This window comes from Limanda limanda, chromosome 9 (genome assembly GCF_963576545.1).
Source record: "Limanda limanda chromosome 9, fLimLim1.1, whole genome shotgun sequence".
Taxonomy (NCBI): domain Eukaryota; kingdom Metazoa; phylum Chordata; class Actinopteri; order Pleuronectiformes; family Pleuronectidae; genus Limanda; species Limanda limanda.
The window spans coordinates 11,084,610-11,102,904 of NC_083644.1; the positions used below are offsets into that span (position 1 = coordinate 11,084,610).

At 39.1% G+C, this 18,295-nt stretch overlaps 1 protein-coding gene across 1 annotated transcript; it reads left to right on the forward strand.

Moving 5' to 3' along the window:
- Positions 1–7,971: 7,971 nt before the first annotated feature.
- On the forward strand, positions 7,972–18,230 carry tbxa2r (thromboxane A2 receptor). The gene is made up of 3 exons (XM_061078277.1): positions 7,972–8,291; positions 12,490–13,377; positions 16,115–18,230. The coding sequence occupies exons 2-3, from the start codon at positions 12,580–12,582 to the stop codon at positions 16,436–16,438; spliced, it is 1,122 nt and encodes a 373-aa protein (XP_060934260.1). The 5' UTR covers positions 7,972–8,291; positions 12,490–12,579; the 3' UTR covers positions 16,439–18,230.
- The last annotated feature ends 65 nt before the right edge of the window (positions 18,231–18,295 follow it).

Sequence of the window (18,295 nt, forward strand, 5' to 3'; positions counted from 1 at the left end):
TGCATAGAAAAATACCTTAAAAATAATTATTTTTTAAGTCGAATGTGAGGACGAAGCCCAATTCATGTTTCTGCATCAAAGCTACGCTGTAGTCTACGTGTAGACGAGTACTCTACGTGGAGCCCTGTGATTGGTCGCTTGGTAGCATCGCATCTCCGGCTGACTCGCCGCCATTTTTGAAGTTGAGTTTTGAGTTGAAAGTACGAACACGGACGACGTCTTTCTTTTGTTCAATGCAGTTCTTCAAGAAAATGTTATTGCTCTTCAACATCTATTGGCTCCAACAAGATCCGCTTAGTAACACTCTCCATTGTTCTGAAGTAAGTAGAGACACCAGTGAATTTGTAAATAGGCGGACCACAAATCAGCGACTCACACACTAGCTTGAACGCAGAACCATGAATTGGGCTTTAGGGGTTTAACGTTTTTTTTTTGTGTGTGTGAGAAAGAGAAGTTAGCGGTGGTAGTATGGTGGATGCAGGAGACATTGAAAGAGGACATGTGTTTCTGTGGTGAGTTTTAAATAAAACACTTGTATTCGGTCGAGGAACTCCTTTCAAGGTTTTAGCTTCAGAGAAGAATAATGTAATTTACTGGGTTATTGTGGATCTGAGTAAGAAAAGTACAACAAGATGCACTAGTTTTACTGCAAACACACTGGTGGGGAACTAATGGTGCAAAGTTAATTGTGATTTAAACTTTTCAGAATGGTCGGTAATTTTATGATCTGAATCTCTGGGGCAGATGTTAGAACTTTATTTTCTCAGCCAAGGACACAAGATAACAAATATCCCTGTGGGCCCCTCATGTGTTTAACTTGGGGTAATTGACATAAACAATTTTTTTGATTAAGTAAAGTGACATAACAACACAAGAGAAATGATTCTCCTGGATTTTTGCACTGCTTGAACTTTTATTTCCTGTTTTGACGTTTCTGATGATGTGTTTGTGGCTTAACTTCCTGTCGTCCTCTAGTTTCCCAGTCGGGTGATTGTTTGTTGCAGTGATCTCGGCCTCTCCTGGTGAATTTAGCCTCTGTGCTCTCAGGTCTTTGTTCTCATGTTTCTGATCAGCTCCTTGCTGAGCCCAGCTGTCATCCGGCCTTGTTCCTAATGTCCTTTCGATTTTCTGTTTTCCTCAATTCTTGTTGATCTGTAGTTTGTTCAGATAAAATATTATCTACTTTAAACTGACCTGTCTTGGGGTTAGAGTTAAACTATATCACACATGCCTGCGCAAAGATATCATATACACCTCTATGATATTTGACTGACCTCAGTAGGGTTACATTGTAAATCTCAATCTGGTTTTATTTTATAACACTTACGGTAAGGGTTAAACATTTCTTTTTAAAATTCACATGAGTTCTGTGTGGATGCACTCGACGCTGCATAAATGCTTCTGTCAGGTCGTCTCAATCAGTTCAAATAACACTGAATATACTTCTGTGAATTTTATTTGTTATATTTATTGCTGCTGTTATCTATTGTTGTGATATCATTCCTTGTTTTTCTTAATTGTACAACCGGGAATGGGGCCTTGGAAGTCGGGAGAGTTTTTTGTAGGACCTAAAACTGTAGCCTGTCCCTGTGGTTTATAAACCTTCCCTTATTTTATTATTCTAATAACTGATTTATTGATTCTTCTCATGGTGAAAACCCAGAAGAAGAAGAAGAAAACAGTAGTTATTTATTCAGGTCTCTTCGAGCCTATAGCTGTTTAAATAAATGTTTACCTATGTGCAGATGCATTTCATTGAAAGGTAAAAGTCTCTCATTTGTTTGCACTGAGAATAATAAATGTATTCATAACAGTAAGTGTGTTTAAAAAGGGAACTGTGCTGAATGCGAAAGAACTGAGATCATGTTAAGATTATACATAGTAGGTATCCAAAAAGGTCAGACAGAGGAGACATTTATTGAGTTAATAGATAATAGTTAATTAATTAGTTTAATAGATGAAGTTTTCATTTTCTCTCACCAGATATTGCTCCCATGTTTCCTCCTTCTCATATCTCTCCACAGACGAGCAATGAGACTCGGTAAGTCTATAAAAAACATCTCATTTCTCTTCCCAGACTAATGACTGAAGTTAAGTCTGGAATCGAGAGTGGAAAGTTTTACGTCTCGTCTGTGAAAGGATTTTGCTGGCGAAAGGTTTCAGAGAACAAATCCTCTGTCAGTCAATGAGTTATAAGTTGGTCTGGAACCTGTTGAAAGTCTGTGGTTCCTTGCGGTCTGTTGGTTATTGTTTATATCCAACAGATTTATTTTTTAAAACATCTTTAAGTAAAATATACAAGAGCAGGTCGAGAGGAAATTTAACGATCCAGCAGAGCGTCAGACCATCGTTCAGTTTAGTCTGTCTTGTCCATCTTTCTTTGCAACCTTCACCTTCTCATTCTATATCTGGACACTGTTTTGTCTGAAGAGCTGAAGCCTGGATGTTTGGTAGAACTTGCAGCTTTTGTTTTTGCAAAATATGTGTAAAAATAGACGAATGTGACGAAAACACATCCACAGCTGAATAAATGGTCGAGTAATCCCAGTTTATTCGTGCAACGCTGTCATGTCACCAGACAGCTGCTCTGGTCACATGTTGTTTTCATTCATCTACATGTTTGTAAGACTTCTGCAGCCTTGATGGTTTCCGTGTGTCTGCACCTCAAACTGTCGAGTGCACTGCTCCGTGCTCCATTTAAACCTCCATCATTGTGTACTCCAGAAACCGCGTCTCGCTCCCCAACTACCAGTGATGAGGAACTAAAGTTTCAACCTGAGGACATTAGCACCTGACCGTTAATGCGATTAGATACCAAAAAGACCAGTTTGGAGCTCAGCTGAGCAGCACCTGTTTGTTCCTTCTCAGCAGCTGGAGGCTTCGGTTATGCGGCAGCAGGGAACAGTGAGGCCACATCAAAGAGAGATGTGGCCGGCGCTGACCTTCTTCTCCTGCTTCTTGTTTGTTCCTTTTTTACTTTATTTTTCAAAAGGCACTCTGGTCTCTAAACCTCATTGAGTATTTTTTGTTGTAGTAAACAAAGGATGAACAATAATGAGAACATACTGGTATTATTAGCTGCTAGAAGACATGGCAGTGGTTGGTCCCTTTCACAACTAAATACAGAAATTCCCTGCACATAGAACACAATGGAAATATTGTAAGTGCAATTCACGGAAATGTGCTTCAAATGCTCGCTAATTTTCTTCATGGCAACAACCTTCATAGAAGCACTTCCTCTTTAGCGAGTGGTCTTCAAAGTAGAAGTACAACATTCCTTTTGTTGTTGCAATGCTTTGTATCGAGCTGAATTAAATGGCCGACATGCAATGTATGAAAAGAGTCCGGCAATCCAACTCATATATAAGCCACACAAATGAACAGTAAGTAAGTAAGTTTAGTTTCATCTTGTGAAAAACATTCACTATAAAAATCCTGACTGCAGATAAACCGGGTAGGATGAACACAAACTTCCCCCTGCATTATAGACTGCATATAAAATGCTTTGAAAACAATGTCCAGCACACACACAATAAAAAGTGACAGTATATTGTGTTAGAGGAAGACTCACTAATGACAAGGAACCATTGTGAAGTAGCTCCAGAGCATTAACGCAGGCCTCGTTCCAAACAAACATGTTTCAACAGGCTCAGCTGTAGTAAACACATGATGGAGCAAAACTGGTTTCTTCAACATTACACCTCTAATCTAGGCTTCACTCAGCTTGTCATTGGTCTTCTCCCAAAAATATCTACTCATATACCCAGTGTGTGAAGCCCAAAGGATTGTTTGTATGCATTAAATTGTGGTTATTTGGACATTCAGCGTGCCACTCCTTATCTCCTACCCCTTTCATCTGCTGCATGAGGATTAGATGAGGGAATATCGGTTCTGCTTTTGTCGGAGGAAAACATCCACACTGCCCCGGAGCTCAGCCGCAACTTAGTGAAGTAAAACCACCCGCTGTGCTGAGGTTCGTTATTATATGTTGCACTTTACTGCTTTGCAGTTTTTGCTTGAGTTTTAGGGTTTTAAAGTTGTGTTGTTGTTTGGGATTTTTGTTTATAAAATATTCATAACAAACAATTTTAATAATTACATGCAAATATATGTCAAAAAAGTGAGGAAACATTATAACTAGTTACAAGAAATGAACAGAACAGTAAAAACCGAGGGATCATTTGGTAGTGATAGGACAATGCACAGCGGAGTTATGACAACATCGTGTCTTTTGGCGAAGGATGATCTTTGTAATTGTGAGGATTACTGTCACCGTTCGGTGCTTGGGCCCTAATAGTAATCTTTAAAATTACAATAGGGCCTCACTGTCTCCCACTCTGTTCGGTGCTCGGGCCCTAATTATCCTTAAATTCAAAAATAAATTCAAAAAACTTTTTGGTTTGATGAACCAAGGAGATTCTCTCTCTTTAAATGGCCGAGCTGCAGAACAATTTCACCCTTGTAGTCGTTTATCTCTTTGCACAAACAGAAAATCAATGCAACGTTACAGGAAACAGGTTGAACTGGAGTTTCGAGACAGTGACAGCCTCCATTATTTCAGACAAGAAGATAAATCACCTCATGTGCAGTTAAATCCTCTTGTTCAGTCTGAAAAGTCCAATAATAAATAAAATAAAAATGGTAGTTTAAAGGTGAATAAGTGAAGAGGAAGTTCAAGTAACAACAAAGAGAAGCTAAACCTTATCTAATATTATGCAACACATCCACAACTTTATTCTCCTAATCTTAAAACGTTTTTTAATTAAATTACAACTTCAACAATCCTAGTAATATAACTTTTCTAAATTAAATAGCAATTTTACTTTCGTAATAATACGATTTTTTAAAACCTTTTTTACAACTTTATTGTCTTATACAACTTTTTACTCATTACATTTCAATTCTACAATGAAAAAGCCCCAATAATAATAATTAAATTGTTTTAACATTGTCCAATTGAAACAAAATTGCTAATGCTACATCAGAGCACCTACTTGAACAGATCTATTAGTCTGTATGTAATACTATTGATGGCACCACCTACTGGCAACAGGAACTAAGCATTGTTTTACAACTATCATTCAATTTACATACACCAAAACAGCTGTTACAATGTGCTTCACAAAAAGAAAAAATCTGAATCCAAAGCATCAAAGACAAGGACAAATAAGTACAATGCTATTTAAAATCAAATACAGCAAATGATAAAATGGGAAGTCTCAAATCAGACGGCAGATGAAACAATACAACATTATTTAAGATCAATGGAAAACGAAACGGGAAAGAGAAACACAAGTAACCAGCAACATAACCTCATCAAAGGATAAGCATTATAGATGATGGGTGTATAAATATTTTAAATATGGAGCAAAGCAGTGATGTAAAAATACGCACAGATCCAGTGATAAAGACTAATTTACAACAGCTTATATGTTTTGTCGGAAACCAAATTACATCTTCTATTAATGTAATAAGGAGATTTAATTTTCGTATTTGGCAAATCACATATCCTTTGATCTTTGACTGAAAAATATTCTGACAAGATATTTGGTCAAATGATCTGATCTTGAAGTCAGCTACAATGTCCACTTGTGACTTCAGAATTATCAAATGTTTTCATGGTTATATTTAGACACTCGCAGCAAAGATTATGGTCACACAATAAACAAAGTTGACAGTGAACTTAGACACTGAGTTCATTTATTTTTTTCAACATAGAGTAACTGAACCAGTGGAGAAGAGTGAGAGTTGGCTGATGGAGATCAATTTGTGCTGCTCAGCCCTAAATAAGTAACTTTCTATAATGTGTCTCAGCTAATCTATAATGTGTCTTAATGCACCGATCTGCCACATGAGCATCAGACGACAGTTTGGTGCAGCAATTGGCAACTTTATTCACTTCTCTCAACACAATGGAAGAAACTGACACTGGTATTAGTCCATTTGTGTGTGTGTGTGTGTGTGTTTGTGTGTGTGTGTGTGTGTGTGTGTGTGTGTGTGTGTGTGTGTGTGTGTGTGTGTGTGTGTGTGTGTGTGTGTGTGTGAACTCCTCCTTTGGACCTTTTCCAGCATAAACACTGACCCTGTTAGGACCTCATGGGGACCAAGACCTGGTCCTAATGAGACAATATGCCATGCCTGAGGTTCCTTGTTAAGATTTGGGGCAGATGTCAATTGTGGTTGTGGTTAAGATGAATTGTTCACGGTTAAGACGAGGAATTGTTGGTTTGGCCACAATGAATGGAAGTTAATGCAGTGCTGCTGGGCAAACTATGTGTGTTTGTACTCGTTCAGGTATGTTTGTGAGAACATTTGGGCCGGACCTCACTTTCTGACCCACTTTTAATGGGTTGTTTGTCGATTCAGACTTGCATTCAGGGTTAGGCTTAGAATTAGGTTTAGATTAGTGTTAGTGTAAGGGGCTAGGGCATGCATTATGACAATGAGTTGCCTCATTAAAATAGATGGGCAAACATGTGTGTGTTTGTTCCTGTACTTATATCTTTGTGAGGACCATTGTACGCATTGAACCTTACAAAGTGAGGACATTTTCGGAAAGAGAGGACATTTTGTCCGGTCCTCACTTTTTCAATGGGCTGTTGAGGGTTAAGACTGAGGGTTAGGGTTAGACATTTAGTTTTGATGCTGTTACGACCCTGAGATCTTATAAAATATCCTATGCATCTGTGTATGTGTTTTAATACTGTGCCTGTGTTGTGGATCTCTCTCTCTCTCTCTCTCTCTCTCTCTCTCTCTCTCTCTGCTGTGGTGCTTGTGTGTGATGTGTTGTGTTGCAGGTGTGTTTAGCTCAATGACTGACTGAGTGGATGATTTACTGTGAGTGTGAAGGTTTGTTTCCAGATTCTTTGGTCGCTTCTCTTGCCACGGCCAGTCCGGATGGTAACTTGTGAAATGTGTTAAGATCTGTTGCTTGTTGTACCAGCCCGGTTTGATAGACCACATTTTTGTTTAACCCCTCGTTTTCTCCTGTTTTTGGAGTAGAAGTTAGATTAAAACTTGTCATTTTGTTTCTTCAATTTGAGAAGGTAAGTTAGGTTGTTCGCCGCTTAGGTTGTTTTTGGACATTGTTTTACTGTTGGCCCAACCCAAAGCAAAAAACAAGTTTTAATAAAACTTGTTTTAATAATTTGTTGCTGGTGGTTCTTAGGAGCTGAGAAGAGGGGAGACTCATTCTTCATGCTGTGACTGGGTTTTCACCTGTGCCGGGTCGTAACAATAGAAGGACAAACAAGGTTAGGGTAAGGGACTAGGGAATGTATTATGTCACTTATCACTATTTATCACTAAGATAGAATTACAAACATGTGTGAGAGACGGAGAGAGAAAACATTCAGAGGCTTTCATCCACATCTGCATCACACGTGTCTTTGAAGTTACTCTCCTGTGTAAGCTGTCCAAAATCGTACTTTATCTCAAATGGGCAACAAAACATCGTAAACATCTGCCGGTGGCATGTTGAGCCGTTTAGCTCTTGTTTCATAATAGTTTTGTTCTAATGTCAATGTCCTTTTAATGAGGCTGATGTCCCCATTTGATAAGTCTCACATCAGCAGAGAACTTAAGAAAGATGCAGACGTTTTTTACAAAATAAATCATAGTTATTAGCCCTCAGACTCCCTACAGTTATATAATATAATGTAAAAACAAACTGTATTGTCCAAAAAAGGCTCAGTACGTGAAGTGTATTGAAGTATCTTGCACTGACCACTTTCTGCAGCCCAAGGGATATCAACAAGTGTTCTGTTCCACCCACCACGTAAACACAATCATTTACACACGTACAAGATTAATAAGTGTTTACAAAACAAACATGAGATCAATGCCCCCGCCCTCTTCCCCACTGTACACCACTAAGCATCTCCAGTGTGTTGCATTGTGACATTCCTCTGCTGCTCATTCTCCTGCCTGAAACACAGCGTGGTGTCGTTCGTCCCCCAGTCCGTCCCCTTTGTCTTCCGGGGAGTGGTGAAGTGGAGCTGGAGGCATGCACCAGGGGAAGGGGAGAGATGAGTATCTGAGCAGCTGTAGGAAGGCACACAGCTGGGGGAAGGGAGTGGAGATGACCAGGGGTTCCTGCTGATAGCCTCCTGTGGGACGTTGTGTAAGACTTTAACTCCATCAGATGAGACTCGGCGTGTGTGACATGTTCCCCTTCCTCTTACTGTGATCGCTGTGTGTGATATCATTGATCTTACGAGTCCAAAGGAGATGGAGCGCAGAGAGCTGTCCAACTGAGAGTCGAACTGGTCCCTGAAAGAGCACCTGTGGTGGTAAGTTCCTATCTACTTAAACCAACAGAGCATTTCAAGATCCGTGTTTATTTATGCAACTCCACCTACATCTGTAAAACATACAGAGGAACAAAATACTGTCTCTAAGGTCCTCTGTGCACATAGAAATAGTTCAAATACAGTTCAAATACAATCCAGAAAGCATCAGATTACAGCATCAAATTACACATTCATTTGCCAGAAACCAAAACATTTTTGTCTCTTTGGAAATGATCCTGGAGAGTTTTAGAAGAGGCTTCCATCGCAGACAATACAATAATGTCACAAATTGATCAACAAGCATGTTCCAAACACATCCATCCTCCATCATTTGTGCCACTTGCAGTGCATTTCTGTATTCGGTAATGTCGTGTGCATTTTTTAAATTGATGTTTTCTGATGGTTTTTGTGTTTTCTGAAGCTACAGGGTTTATCTCTCAGGGCCACCGTTCTTAACCCTCACATTTCACACTCATCAGGAAGTGAAAGTCACCATCACACCAAGTAAACCCATCGAAAAAATCCCCTGCAAGTTAAACCTATTGACTTTAAAAGGGAAAAGGCAACAGATCAGCAGCATTTACGTTTCGAGACCTGATTTAATCATTGTTGAGATAACTGATATCAATACTTTTACACCAGTCAGGCTGATAATGGAGCTTTCTTTGAAATACTGGATTAAAAACTAGACAATGATAAAGAGACTGTGATGTTTACACATCGACTTATAGGCTTAAAAAGCACAAATATGAAAAACCCCATTTAGAAAATCAGAGCCTAACAGTAATCAAGAACTATGACCATTGAAAATTCTTCAAACTGTTTTAATTAAAAACCACATGTAGAGTATAAATGTTCCACGACGCAAACCACATGCAAGGATGTTGCCTTGAAGATACCGATCTGTTTCGCATTTGAAAAAAAAAGTTTTAATGTCTCTCAGCCAATAAAAATAAAATAAATAAATAATTAAACCCCTGTAACCAACCCTCCACTCAGGAACTTCTCCGAGCCATTCAGTACACTCTCCTCCTAATTATATTGACGTTTTTCCCATTAGTTTGAACTACTGACCGTTTTAATGAGGCAGTTTTGAAGATGGCTGCAGAAGCTAACATGCACTTTGTCTAATGGCACTTTCAGAAGGTTCTAAGGGGCACAAGAGCTAATGATGGAATGATGTTGTTATGACGCAATTACCGGTTAGTGGAAGATACAACACTTTCCTGTCAATTCATAAATTTTAAAGTTTTGTACTTTCAAGAAAGTAAAAAATTACGACCAGTTTATGGACATCCTGAAGGAAAACAAGATAATTTAATGAGTAAAAAATATATAATTCAATAGCACATTAGCAGCAATGAGAACCTCCACTCTTTTTGGATCCAACATCTTAATAATCAGTTGCAGAAGGAAACTACAAAAAACCTTTGAATATCATACAGATGTAACCGATGATAACTTCAAACAGATGATTTCCTCTGTGGTTGTTTCTACAACATAGAGACCAAACTCAAAGTCCTGTGGTGCTGATGTGACTAAAGGGTTTATTCATCTGTAAACCCAATAAAGTGCAGCTCCACATTCCTCATTTGAAAACAAGCAACAGGCTGATCCTCTGATATCCTCTTTTTAACATTACAGCAAAAAACAACGACATTATACTTCAAACATTATGACTTCATTCTCTTAATTTTACTCGGCTATATAATAACCAGCTGTCTGGGCTTTTGTGGTTTTATCATATGAATTCTGCATTTGTAAACTGCCAAATCCAATTTCCGATGTAATATACACGTAACACCTTATTGTGTTTGTGCTGGGGGACAAAGTAGAAGGTAGATTTTATGATCTGTTTTTAATTTACCTTAAAACAAAGCCGGAGTTATGACATCGCCCATGATTAGACATGAATGAAGTGATAATGCTTGTCCTGTTTGAAGAGGGACTGAAGTAATGGAGATCAATGACTGTGGAATTTAAGTGTTTATGTTTTAAGGATCATTAAATGTTGGAAAATGTGCTATTTCTGACTTTTAAGATTTTAATTGAAAGTCGAGGCAGACCAAAACAAAAAGGGACAGTTGTTCGGTTGTTTTCCTGCCGTGCTCCTGAACTGTTTTTGTATGATGGCAAAGTACCAGTGACCCTACATCAGGCATGTGGCAGCAGTGCACAGCTCAGCTTTGCACATCACTGTTCATTGGGCCAAAAACATCGATACATTTATCTTCTCGTTATAAGTCTTGTTCACAGTAATTCACTTATTCTCGGAAAGATTACAATTGGAGATTCAGGAAGGACAATGTAATCAAGTCTGTGCTGTTTGTGCAATAAAGTGTTTCCTGCTGCTTTTTAGATCAGGTAACTCAATGTGTTGTCCTCACTAGTCATTGTAGTCCAGGGTGTTTCCCACACTCTCTGGCCAAACAATATGGAAAATACCTGGACAAGTTACAAATAATTTTATATACAGAAATCCTTTTTATGACAGGATTTCTTGGTATTGTGTCAACATAAGTTGCGACTTTCACTTTCAGTCTAATTCATATTTATTTCCTGTTATGTGTTATAACAGGAAATCTCCCTTTGCTGCATTACAATCGTCTCATCTTGATAACCAAGATCACTCAAAGGACATCACACTACACCTTCGTTATCGACCTGTTCTCTTTCCTGGATGAGTAGACTTCACATCCTGAGCACTCTGATAAAATCACACGCAGGAAGTTAAGCCACATTTTAAAACTATCAATGATACAAGGGAGTACTTTTTAGATAGTCAACATAGCATTACTATTACACTTGCACAGACTGCCGTTTTAGATTTTAAGTTTCAGTTTCAGTGAATCCTCTCCCAGTCTCCCACGTTGTGCATGTTATATTTTTCCTGTTCGTTTACCTTATTTCAGGATAAAAGACTTAGGATTTATATATATATGCTATTCCATGAAACTAATATTTTCAACTAAAATCTTCATGATTATTTATTTCGCAACTTGTTTTTCCTTCACCTCACTATTGATCTGTTGTAACCCGATAGTTCCACTTTGCCTGAAGCCACTCTCATACAATGTGAAAGGACATGCGGGGACAGGCCACTGGGGACAGGCCCAACATCCCCTCACATTGTTTCCGGCTAGTGGCTCCATCAGTACAGCTCTCATACAGTAACTGCATTTCCTGCCAGGATATGCCAGCTCTCAAACTCTGTTTACTTTTGGTTTCAATATGTCACTCTCTCCATTGCTCTACTGCTTTTGTATGAGTTTTACTCTATCTGAGCTGTTAAATTGACTTTATAGAAGCTCACATGTCCAGCCTCAAAATGTAGTTACTCTACGCCAAGATGCTTTGGATTAAAGGATTGTTTTTTAAAGGCTACATTGGTTTGTTAGAACTTGGGTCTTAGTTCTATTAGTTCAATAAGTGCACTCACAAAGTACATTAGTAAACATTGCATCGGTGAATTAGATGTAGGATTAGGGAAACGACATGAGCAGTCAGACGATCTGACATTTTTTAAGCACCAGACCAAAAGGAGAAGATGAAGGAAAAAGGCAAATTAATGGCACAAACCATCCATCACAGTTTACAGGCCAATTTCCTGCTTCAATTTGACCCCTGTAGTTTTGCATGCACACTTCTATTCTCTGTGACGAGGAATTATCAGTTCATTAAATCAAATTATTAAATCAAATTAAAATCTTGTGTGCTCTGACTTTAAGCTTTAGCTCCAAATAGAGTGGTTTGCACACTCTGGCCAGACTGTTGGCTAATCTAAACCTTGTTTGATCATCTGACCAACTCTTGTTTTTAACAGGGTTAGACTTTATTGCACAGACGTTTTCAGTCTCACCAAATACTTAAGTGAATATGGCTGGTCCAATAAAAACGCTCTTTCCATTCATCTTTCCAAGAGCATGCTGGGTTAGGCTTCAGCCCAGCCTCACATAACTCTAATTATATCTGTAGATTTGCTCGTTTTAGAATCAAGAATTGGATAAACGCAATTAAGCATCATATCCAGAGGAGCAAAGAAAACACACAGCTTCATTTGAACACAAGTATTTGTAAGTATATTTAACCAGCCCAACACTTAGCCGGCCAGTTTTTGTGCTGCTCATTTGTATCGCATGCCTTACCTTGTCTTTTTGATGACACTTTGTACTTACTTTACTTTTCTTTTTACTTTGAGGTTGAAGAGAAGAATGAAATCCCACTGACTGGAACTGTGGTTACATCTTTGAATTATCTGAAGCCAACGACCCTGCACCCGCTGGCCACCATGAACGCCTCAATCCTGCAGCTCGCGAACAACACCCCACTCTGCTTCACCAAGAACAGTCCTCCATTCAACTACACCATGCCCATCGCCTCAGCCTACTACTCATCTATCTTCATGATGCTGGGCCTCACCTCTAATCTCATCGCCTTTGTAGTTCTCGTCAAGTCCTTCCAGCGGACGCAGAGCCGCTCTCGCTCCTTCTTTCTGATCTTCCTCGGTGGATTGGTGTTCACTGACTTAATGGGTCTCCTGGTCACAGGCTGCATTGTGGTCTCATTCCATGTTACTCACTTTAATTGGCGCAATTTAGACCCAAACTGCCATTTCTGCAACTTCATGGGTATGTCCATGGTGTTCTATGGACTGTGCCCGCTGCTGCTTGGCGCCACCATGGCAGTGGAGCGTTTCATTGGCATCAATCGGCCGTTTGCACGCGCCTCCAGCGCGACCAAGAGCCGGACAATCTCCATTTTGTTGCTGGTTTGGTTTTTCGCTGGCTGCATTGCGTTGCTGCCCCTTACAGGCGTCGGGGCCTACCACTTGCAGATGCCGGGCTCCTGGTGTTTTTTAAACATCAGCTCAAAGGGAAATGACCTGATCTTCTCCCTGATCTTCTCATTGACTGGGTTGATGTGCATAGCTGTGTCATTTTTGCTGAACACGATAAGCGTGGTGACTCTGATCAAGGTGTGCTGCGGACAGGACAGGTGCCAGCGGCGCCGAGATCACGAAGTGGAGATGATGGTTCAGCTCATCCTGATCATGGTGATCGGTTCTAGCTGCTGGTGCCCACTCCTGGTGAGTTTGCCAAAATGTTATAAAACCTACACTTTGAAACATGGGTAAATATATACATGTGTCAAGAAGTTGTGCAAAATTGTCCAAACACAAAACTGCTGACATTTCGATTTTTTACAGACATTTAAAAGAAAATACAGATACAAATACATATTTTCAGCAATAGGATTTATGATTGTAATCAAAATATATTTAAACATTCAACACCATTAAGTTATTATATAATCCTGTAAGAAAAATCCAAGGTTTACATCATATTATAATGGATTGCAACTTTTTTTTAAATAATACATATTTTAAATAAAATCAGACCCCTGTATGTATGTGTATGTAATATGTTTACATCCGTTTAATGCAAAGTGATAAAGATAGATTGAAAACTCAATTCCTAATCAAACAATATACAGTGAGAGTAAGAGTAGCATCAAATTTCATAAAAGCGTAAATGTTTGAATCTTTTATTTCATAAAAACTATAAAAAAAAAATATGATAAAAATACTTTCAGTCATGTTTATCTCAGAGGCATCCAACCCTAACCTTGGTGTTATATGCTCCGCCCCTCAAATGTTTGAACTGTAATGAAGCATCACAAGGTCTCAAGCTGCTTTTCTCCACTTCCCCTCTTTATGCTTCGTTTCTTCTTAGCAATTCAGCTTCTTGACTATGGGAACTGATCTAAGTCCGAATCACACTTCTTGTGATGACACCTGACTCTACTTAAGGTGCATGGGTGAAACAGCACCTTTAAAGGAAAACTTCTAGACTACTGGAAGTTGGAGCTTTCATTCCTGAAGCCTTTGGGTCTGTTGTCAACCGACACAGAGGCAAACATGACTAAAATAGGTAAAAAAGGGCAGCAAACACAAGGTTAGCCCACCGACGTCATATCAAGAAGGACAACACGTCTCTGCTTCCTCCCATTAACCATAAGAGAAGCCAAAATATCCCAGATATAAACGCTACCATCTTGACGTACGTGCGCTCAACCAGTCCAAAGTCATTCTCAGCTTTCTACTTTGTAATTTTACAAAATTTTGAACTCGTCTTCTTTGTGCAGGGTTATCTATTATTCTACCTTTATGAGTCATCAAATGCAGCAGCTCAAATTCTACACACATTTTTTGCAATTCACAATCAATGGTGTCTGATGGAACGTATTTTTCCTGTCTAACCTCAGTTATGTGACACCCTGCACAGATATTTATTCTGATGAGCGCGGTGACTGCTGCCCCTGTAAGAGATGAAATTGTTTTGTTCTACATACGAATGGCCACCTGCAATCAGATATTTGACCCCTGGATTTACATCATGTTTCAACTGTCCCGGCTGAGGCGAGTAAAAAGTAAATAAAAAAAACGCAGAAAAAGGTTTTAACAATAACACAGCTCCAAGTTAGCAGCTGATCACTCCCATCATCACTCCCATCAGCCTAACACAGGGCTGTGGTTGGCTCAGCATGTTCCAAACATCTGCCCATGAAACTTACTGATCACGATTTACCAATTCAGCTTCTAATTCATTACCCATGAGCTCATTCAGGGGAAGTCCTACCTGTGCTTCATCTCGGTTTTGCTGCTGCTAACTAAATTTATTGCCATCCCTGCTTTCATTTCACTGAAAGAGTATCTGATGTGAATTTTCTGTCTACTTGACTACATTTACATGGACAGCAATATTGCAACTATTGATGATTGATTATTTTAGTTACGGTGTTGACATGAAATGCTGATAGAATATTCCATTCATGTTGCAGAGGATTGCCCAATTATTATGTCCAGTATACCATTACATATGGTATTCTGCCCTAGCACATGCTCGGTCAAGCTCTCGTAAGAACTCCAATAGGACGTTATTATGCGCATAAGAGACAAAAATCGGAACACTGCACTTATTCGGAATAAGACCTTATTTGGGTTGAGGTAATCAGAAAGTTCTGTTTACATGGCAAACTGTTACTTAGGCTATTGGCTTAATCACATTTATATCGGATATTGTTGTCCATGTAGCATAAACGTAGTCAGTGTCCCCGCTTTCATTTCAACACCGACCCATATAGCTTAACAATCTGCAGCCTGTAGTTTAATGTAGTTACTCAAACATTTCTTCAGAGCAGAGCTGCCCCGTGATGAATGCCATCCAGCCACAGTCCGTTTACTTCAGTCCGGCCAAGTTGATGCTCAACACTTGAAGGAGCCTTGATGCCAAAAAGCAAAACCAAGGATTTTGTTGTTTTTTGTCCGTCTTGGAAATTATCCAAAACACAAACTGTGTAGAACTGTGCAGCCCTGGAGCACATCTGCCTCTGAGAAAAGCTTGTTTAACTAAAACTGAGACCTAGCATCTCAACACTTGCATGCAACAAGGTTTTAACACTATTTAGTGGTATTTTTTTCCTTGCACTGCTTGGATGTAAAGCATTGAAGTGTCCGAGCGCCATCTGGAGTGGAAAGTTGGAGTTAGTCTTTCCTAAAAGAGCTTGTTAGCATGTTTTAGGCCCATGTGAGATTCTTGGGCTAATGCTAATAAGACGTAGACTTAACCGGTGTCTGTATGCATTTAAAACATTAACCAATTTCATCTTTTTCGTGTTGTTCCTCATTTCACATCTTTTCAACTAATTTTTTTATTTGCTTCCATTCTTTCCTGCAACTGTTTGCATTCCTCTCTCCTTCCATTTCTCCTCTCCACCTCCCCTTTCCTGCTCTCTTATCTTATACCCCCCTATCAATCTTTCAGATCTTTATTGCAAAAACTGTGCTGTCTGGAGGCCCACTCCAGGTCAAGTACCTACTGCTGTGGCTGCGCTTCGCCACCGGAAACCAGATCCTGGATCCCTGGGTTTACATCCTGTTTCGCAGGGCGGTTCTCAAGAGAATCTACCCTCGCCTTGACTGGTCCCGGGGCTCCATCATGACCTTGTACCCATCTCTCAGAGACACCGTGCGCAGGTTTACACGTTCTTCAATCGCTAGCACCGTGGGATCGAATGAAACGGAAGAGGTGGGAAAATTAAATGGGACTCCGCCATCTACCTTGAAGCCGCCGCCTCCTTCTCCGTGATTGGTTGGATTTTGAATTGTTGTTACAGCAGAATGTGAGAAATCATGTTGAAGATAATGCCTATTATCTGAAAGGATTGTGCTATCTCATACCATTGAAATTCTTTCAGTATTAATAACGACACTTTAATTCACGGCCAAGTATCATGATCAAGCCTGTAAGGAACAACTGAAGCTTACTGCAAGCATCCCACTTTTCAGGCACAGTGTCGCCAAGTGTTTTTATGCTGTTTGAGTTTAAAAAATTTTATTGATGCAGTCTGTGGTCTTTGTTTTCATGTGATTCTTGTGCGATGTTATTCCTTTTATACATATTTACATGATGATGCCAATGAGGAATTATTCACAGTTTTCAGGCTCATGCTCGATGTGGTCGTGTTCTTCCTTTCCTGAAAGTATTTTGGGGGGAAACCCTTGAATCTTCAGCCTATTGGTGGAGCCGGTGAATCCAGAGACCATCAGACTGAAAACAAACTTCTGATGAATGTTTTCATTCAGAGTGAACTATCTCAATGTTAGCCTGGTGCCTCGTGCACAATTTTCATTTTACTTTCAACTGTAACTACTATATATCTGTGTTTTATTTACAATGGAAATACTCTAACATCATGTGTAATAGGATTTAACGTGCTTCCACATTATTAAGATAACTTCTGAACATTAAAAACCTGGGCATGATCAGTTGCTAATATTTCCAAACTTGACATGTACACAAAACTCCCATACTGTTTGTCTGTCATACACCACATGGACATATACAAGTTTGCCAGACGAAGAAAAATGAGACCATTAAAATACAGTATTATAATGTCAATAAATGAAAATGCAACAGTATTTCAAATATATTATATCTGGTTTTAATACTGTGGCTGATCATCACTGTGTGATAGTGATAGAAGTGTGTCCACTGCTTACTGCTTAGAGTTTGGTTTTCCTACAGTTTTCATATTCAGTGAATTGTTAGTTTTACGTGAATGGAAATTAATTTGTGCTGCTCAAACAAATGAAAAGTGCCATTTGAAAAAAGTAGTAAGTGAGCAAAGTGAAGTGTAAATGTACATAAGGGCATGTCTGTAGCTTTTGTAATTTGGGTGAACTGTACTTGTCTGCCGTACGTGAATAATATGGAATGTTAAAATGTATTCAAATCCAAAATTGAGGCAGAAAGTATAATTCCCTCAAATTGTTTTTGTCATCCTTGGTTTTAAGTGGTTTTAGGACATTTCCAAAGACAATAATGTCTTAGACCCAGAGTTGGTCTAGAATCATGAAAATTCTAATAAATAATCTTCTAGGGATCAATATTGGAGCGAGACTCAACTTTGCTTGCAATAAAAGACAAAGACAGATGCCTGATATGAACATTGTCTTTATAAAACCAGAAACAGCCTTTGCTTTAGTCTGCTTGGCTTCGGTCCTGTTGTGATTCTTTCCTACAGATCACCTCTGCAGCTCAGACTCACAATGTTCCCCTTGTGGCAGGATTCGTGTGTTAAGTAACTCAAACTTAAGTCTGAGGATTTGGGGAATATCATGACAAACAATGTATTTGTTATACTATTTGATCGTTCTGTAAGAAAGCTGTGCACACTGATCACGCATGTTATCTACTTTGAATATTGTATTGTCACTGATAGCAGACACCTGAACATTCACTGATGGTGGCTGAGACAAGTCATGATCTGTTTATCAGAAACATCCAATAAGAATTGAAGTATAACTGGTGAATGAGCTCAAAACAAATGGAATGTGGTTGTTTGTACATAGAAGTAAACTCTTATACTTAAAAACTCTTTTGGACTTGTGGACTTTTCTGTTAAACATACACAGACTGGACAACTATGATTTTAAATTTGTT

Bases quoted from the DNA above. Each gene is read 5' to 3' on its own strand.
- tbxa2r (XM_061078277.1), top strand. From the start codon at position 12,580: ATGAACGCCTCAATCCTGCAGCTCGCGAACAACACCCCACTCTGCTTC. The intron at 13,378-16,114 runs GTGAGTTTGCCA...TCAATCTTTCAG, and splicing joins GCTGCTGGTGCCCACTCCTG to ATCTTTATTGCAAAAACTGT.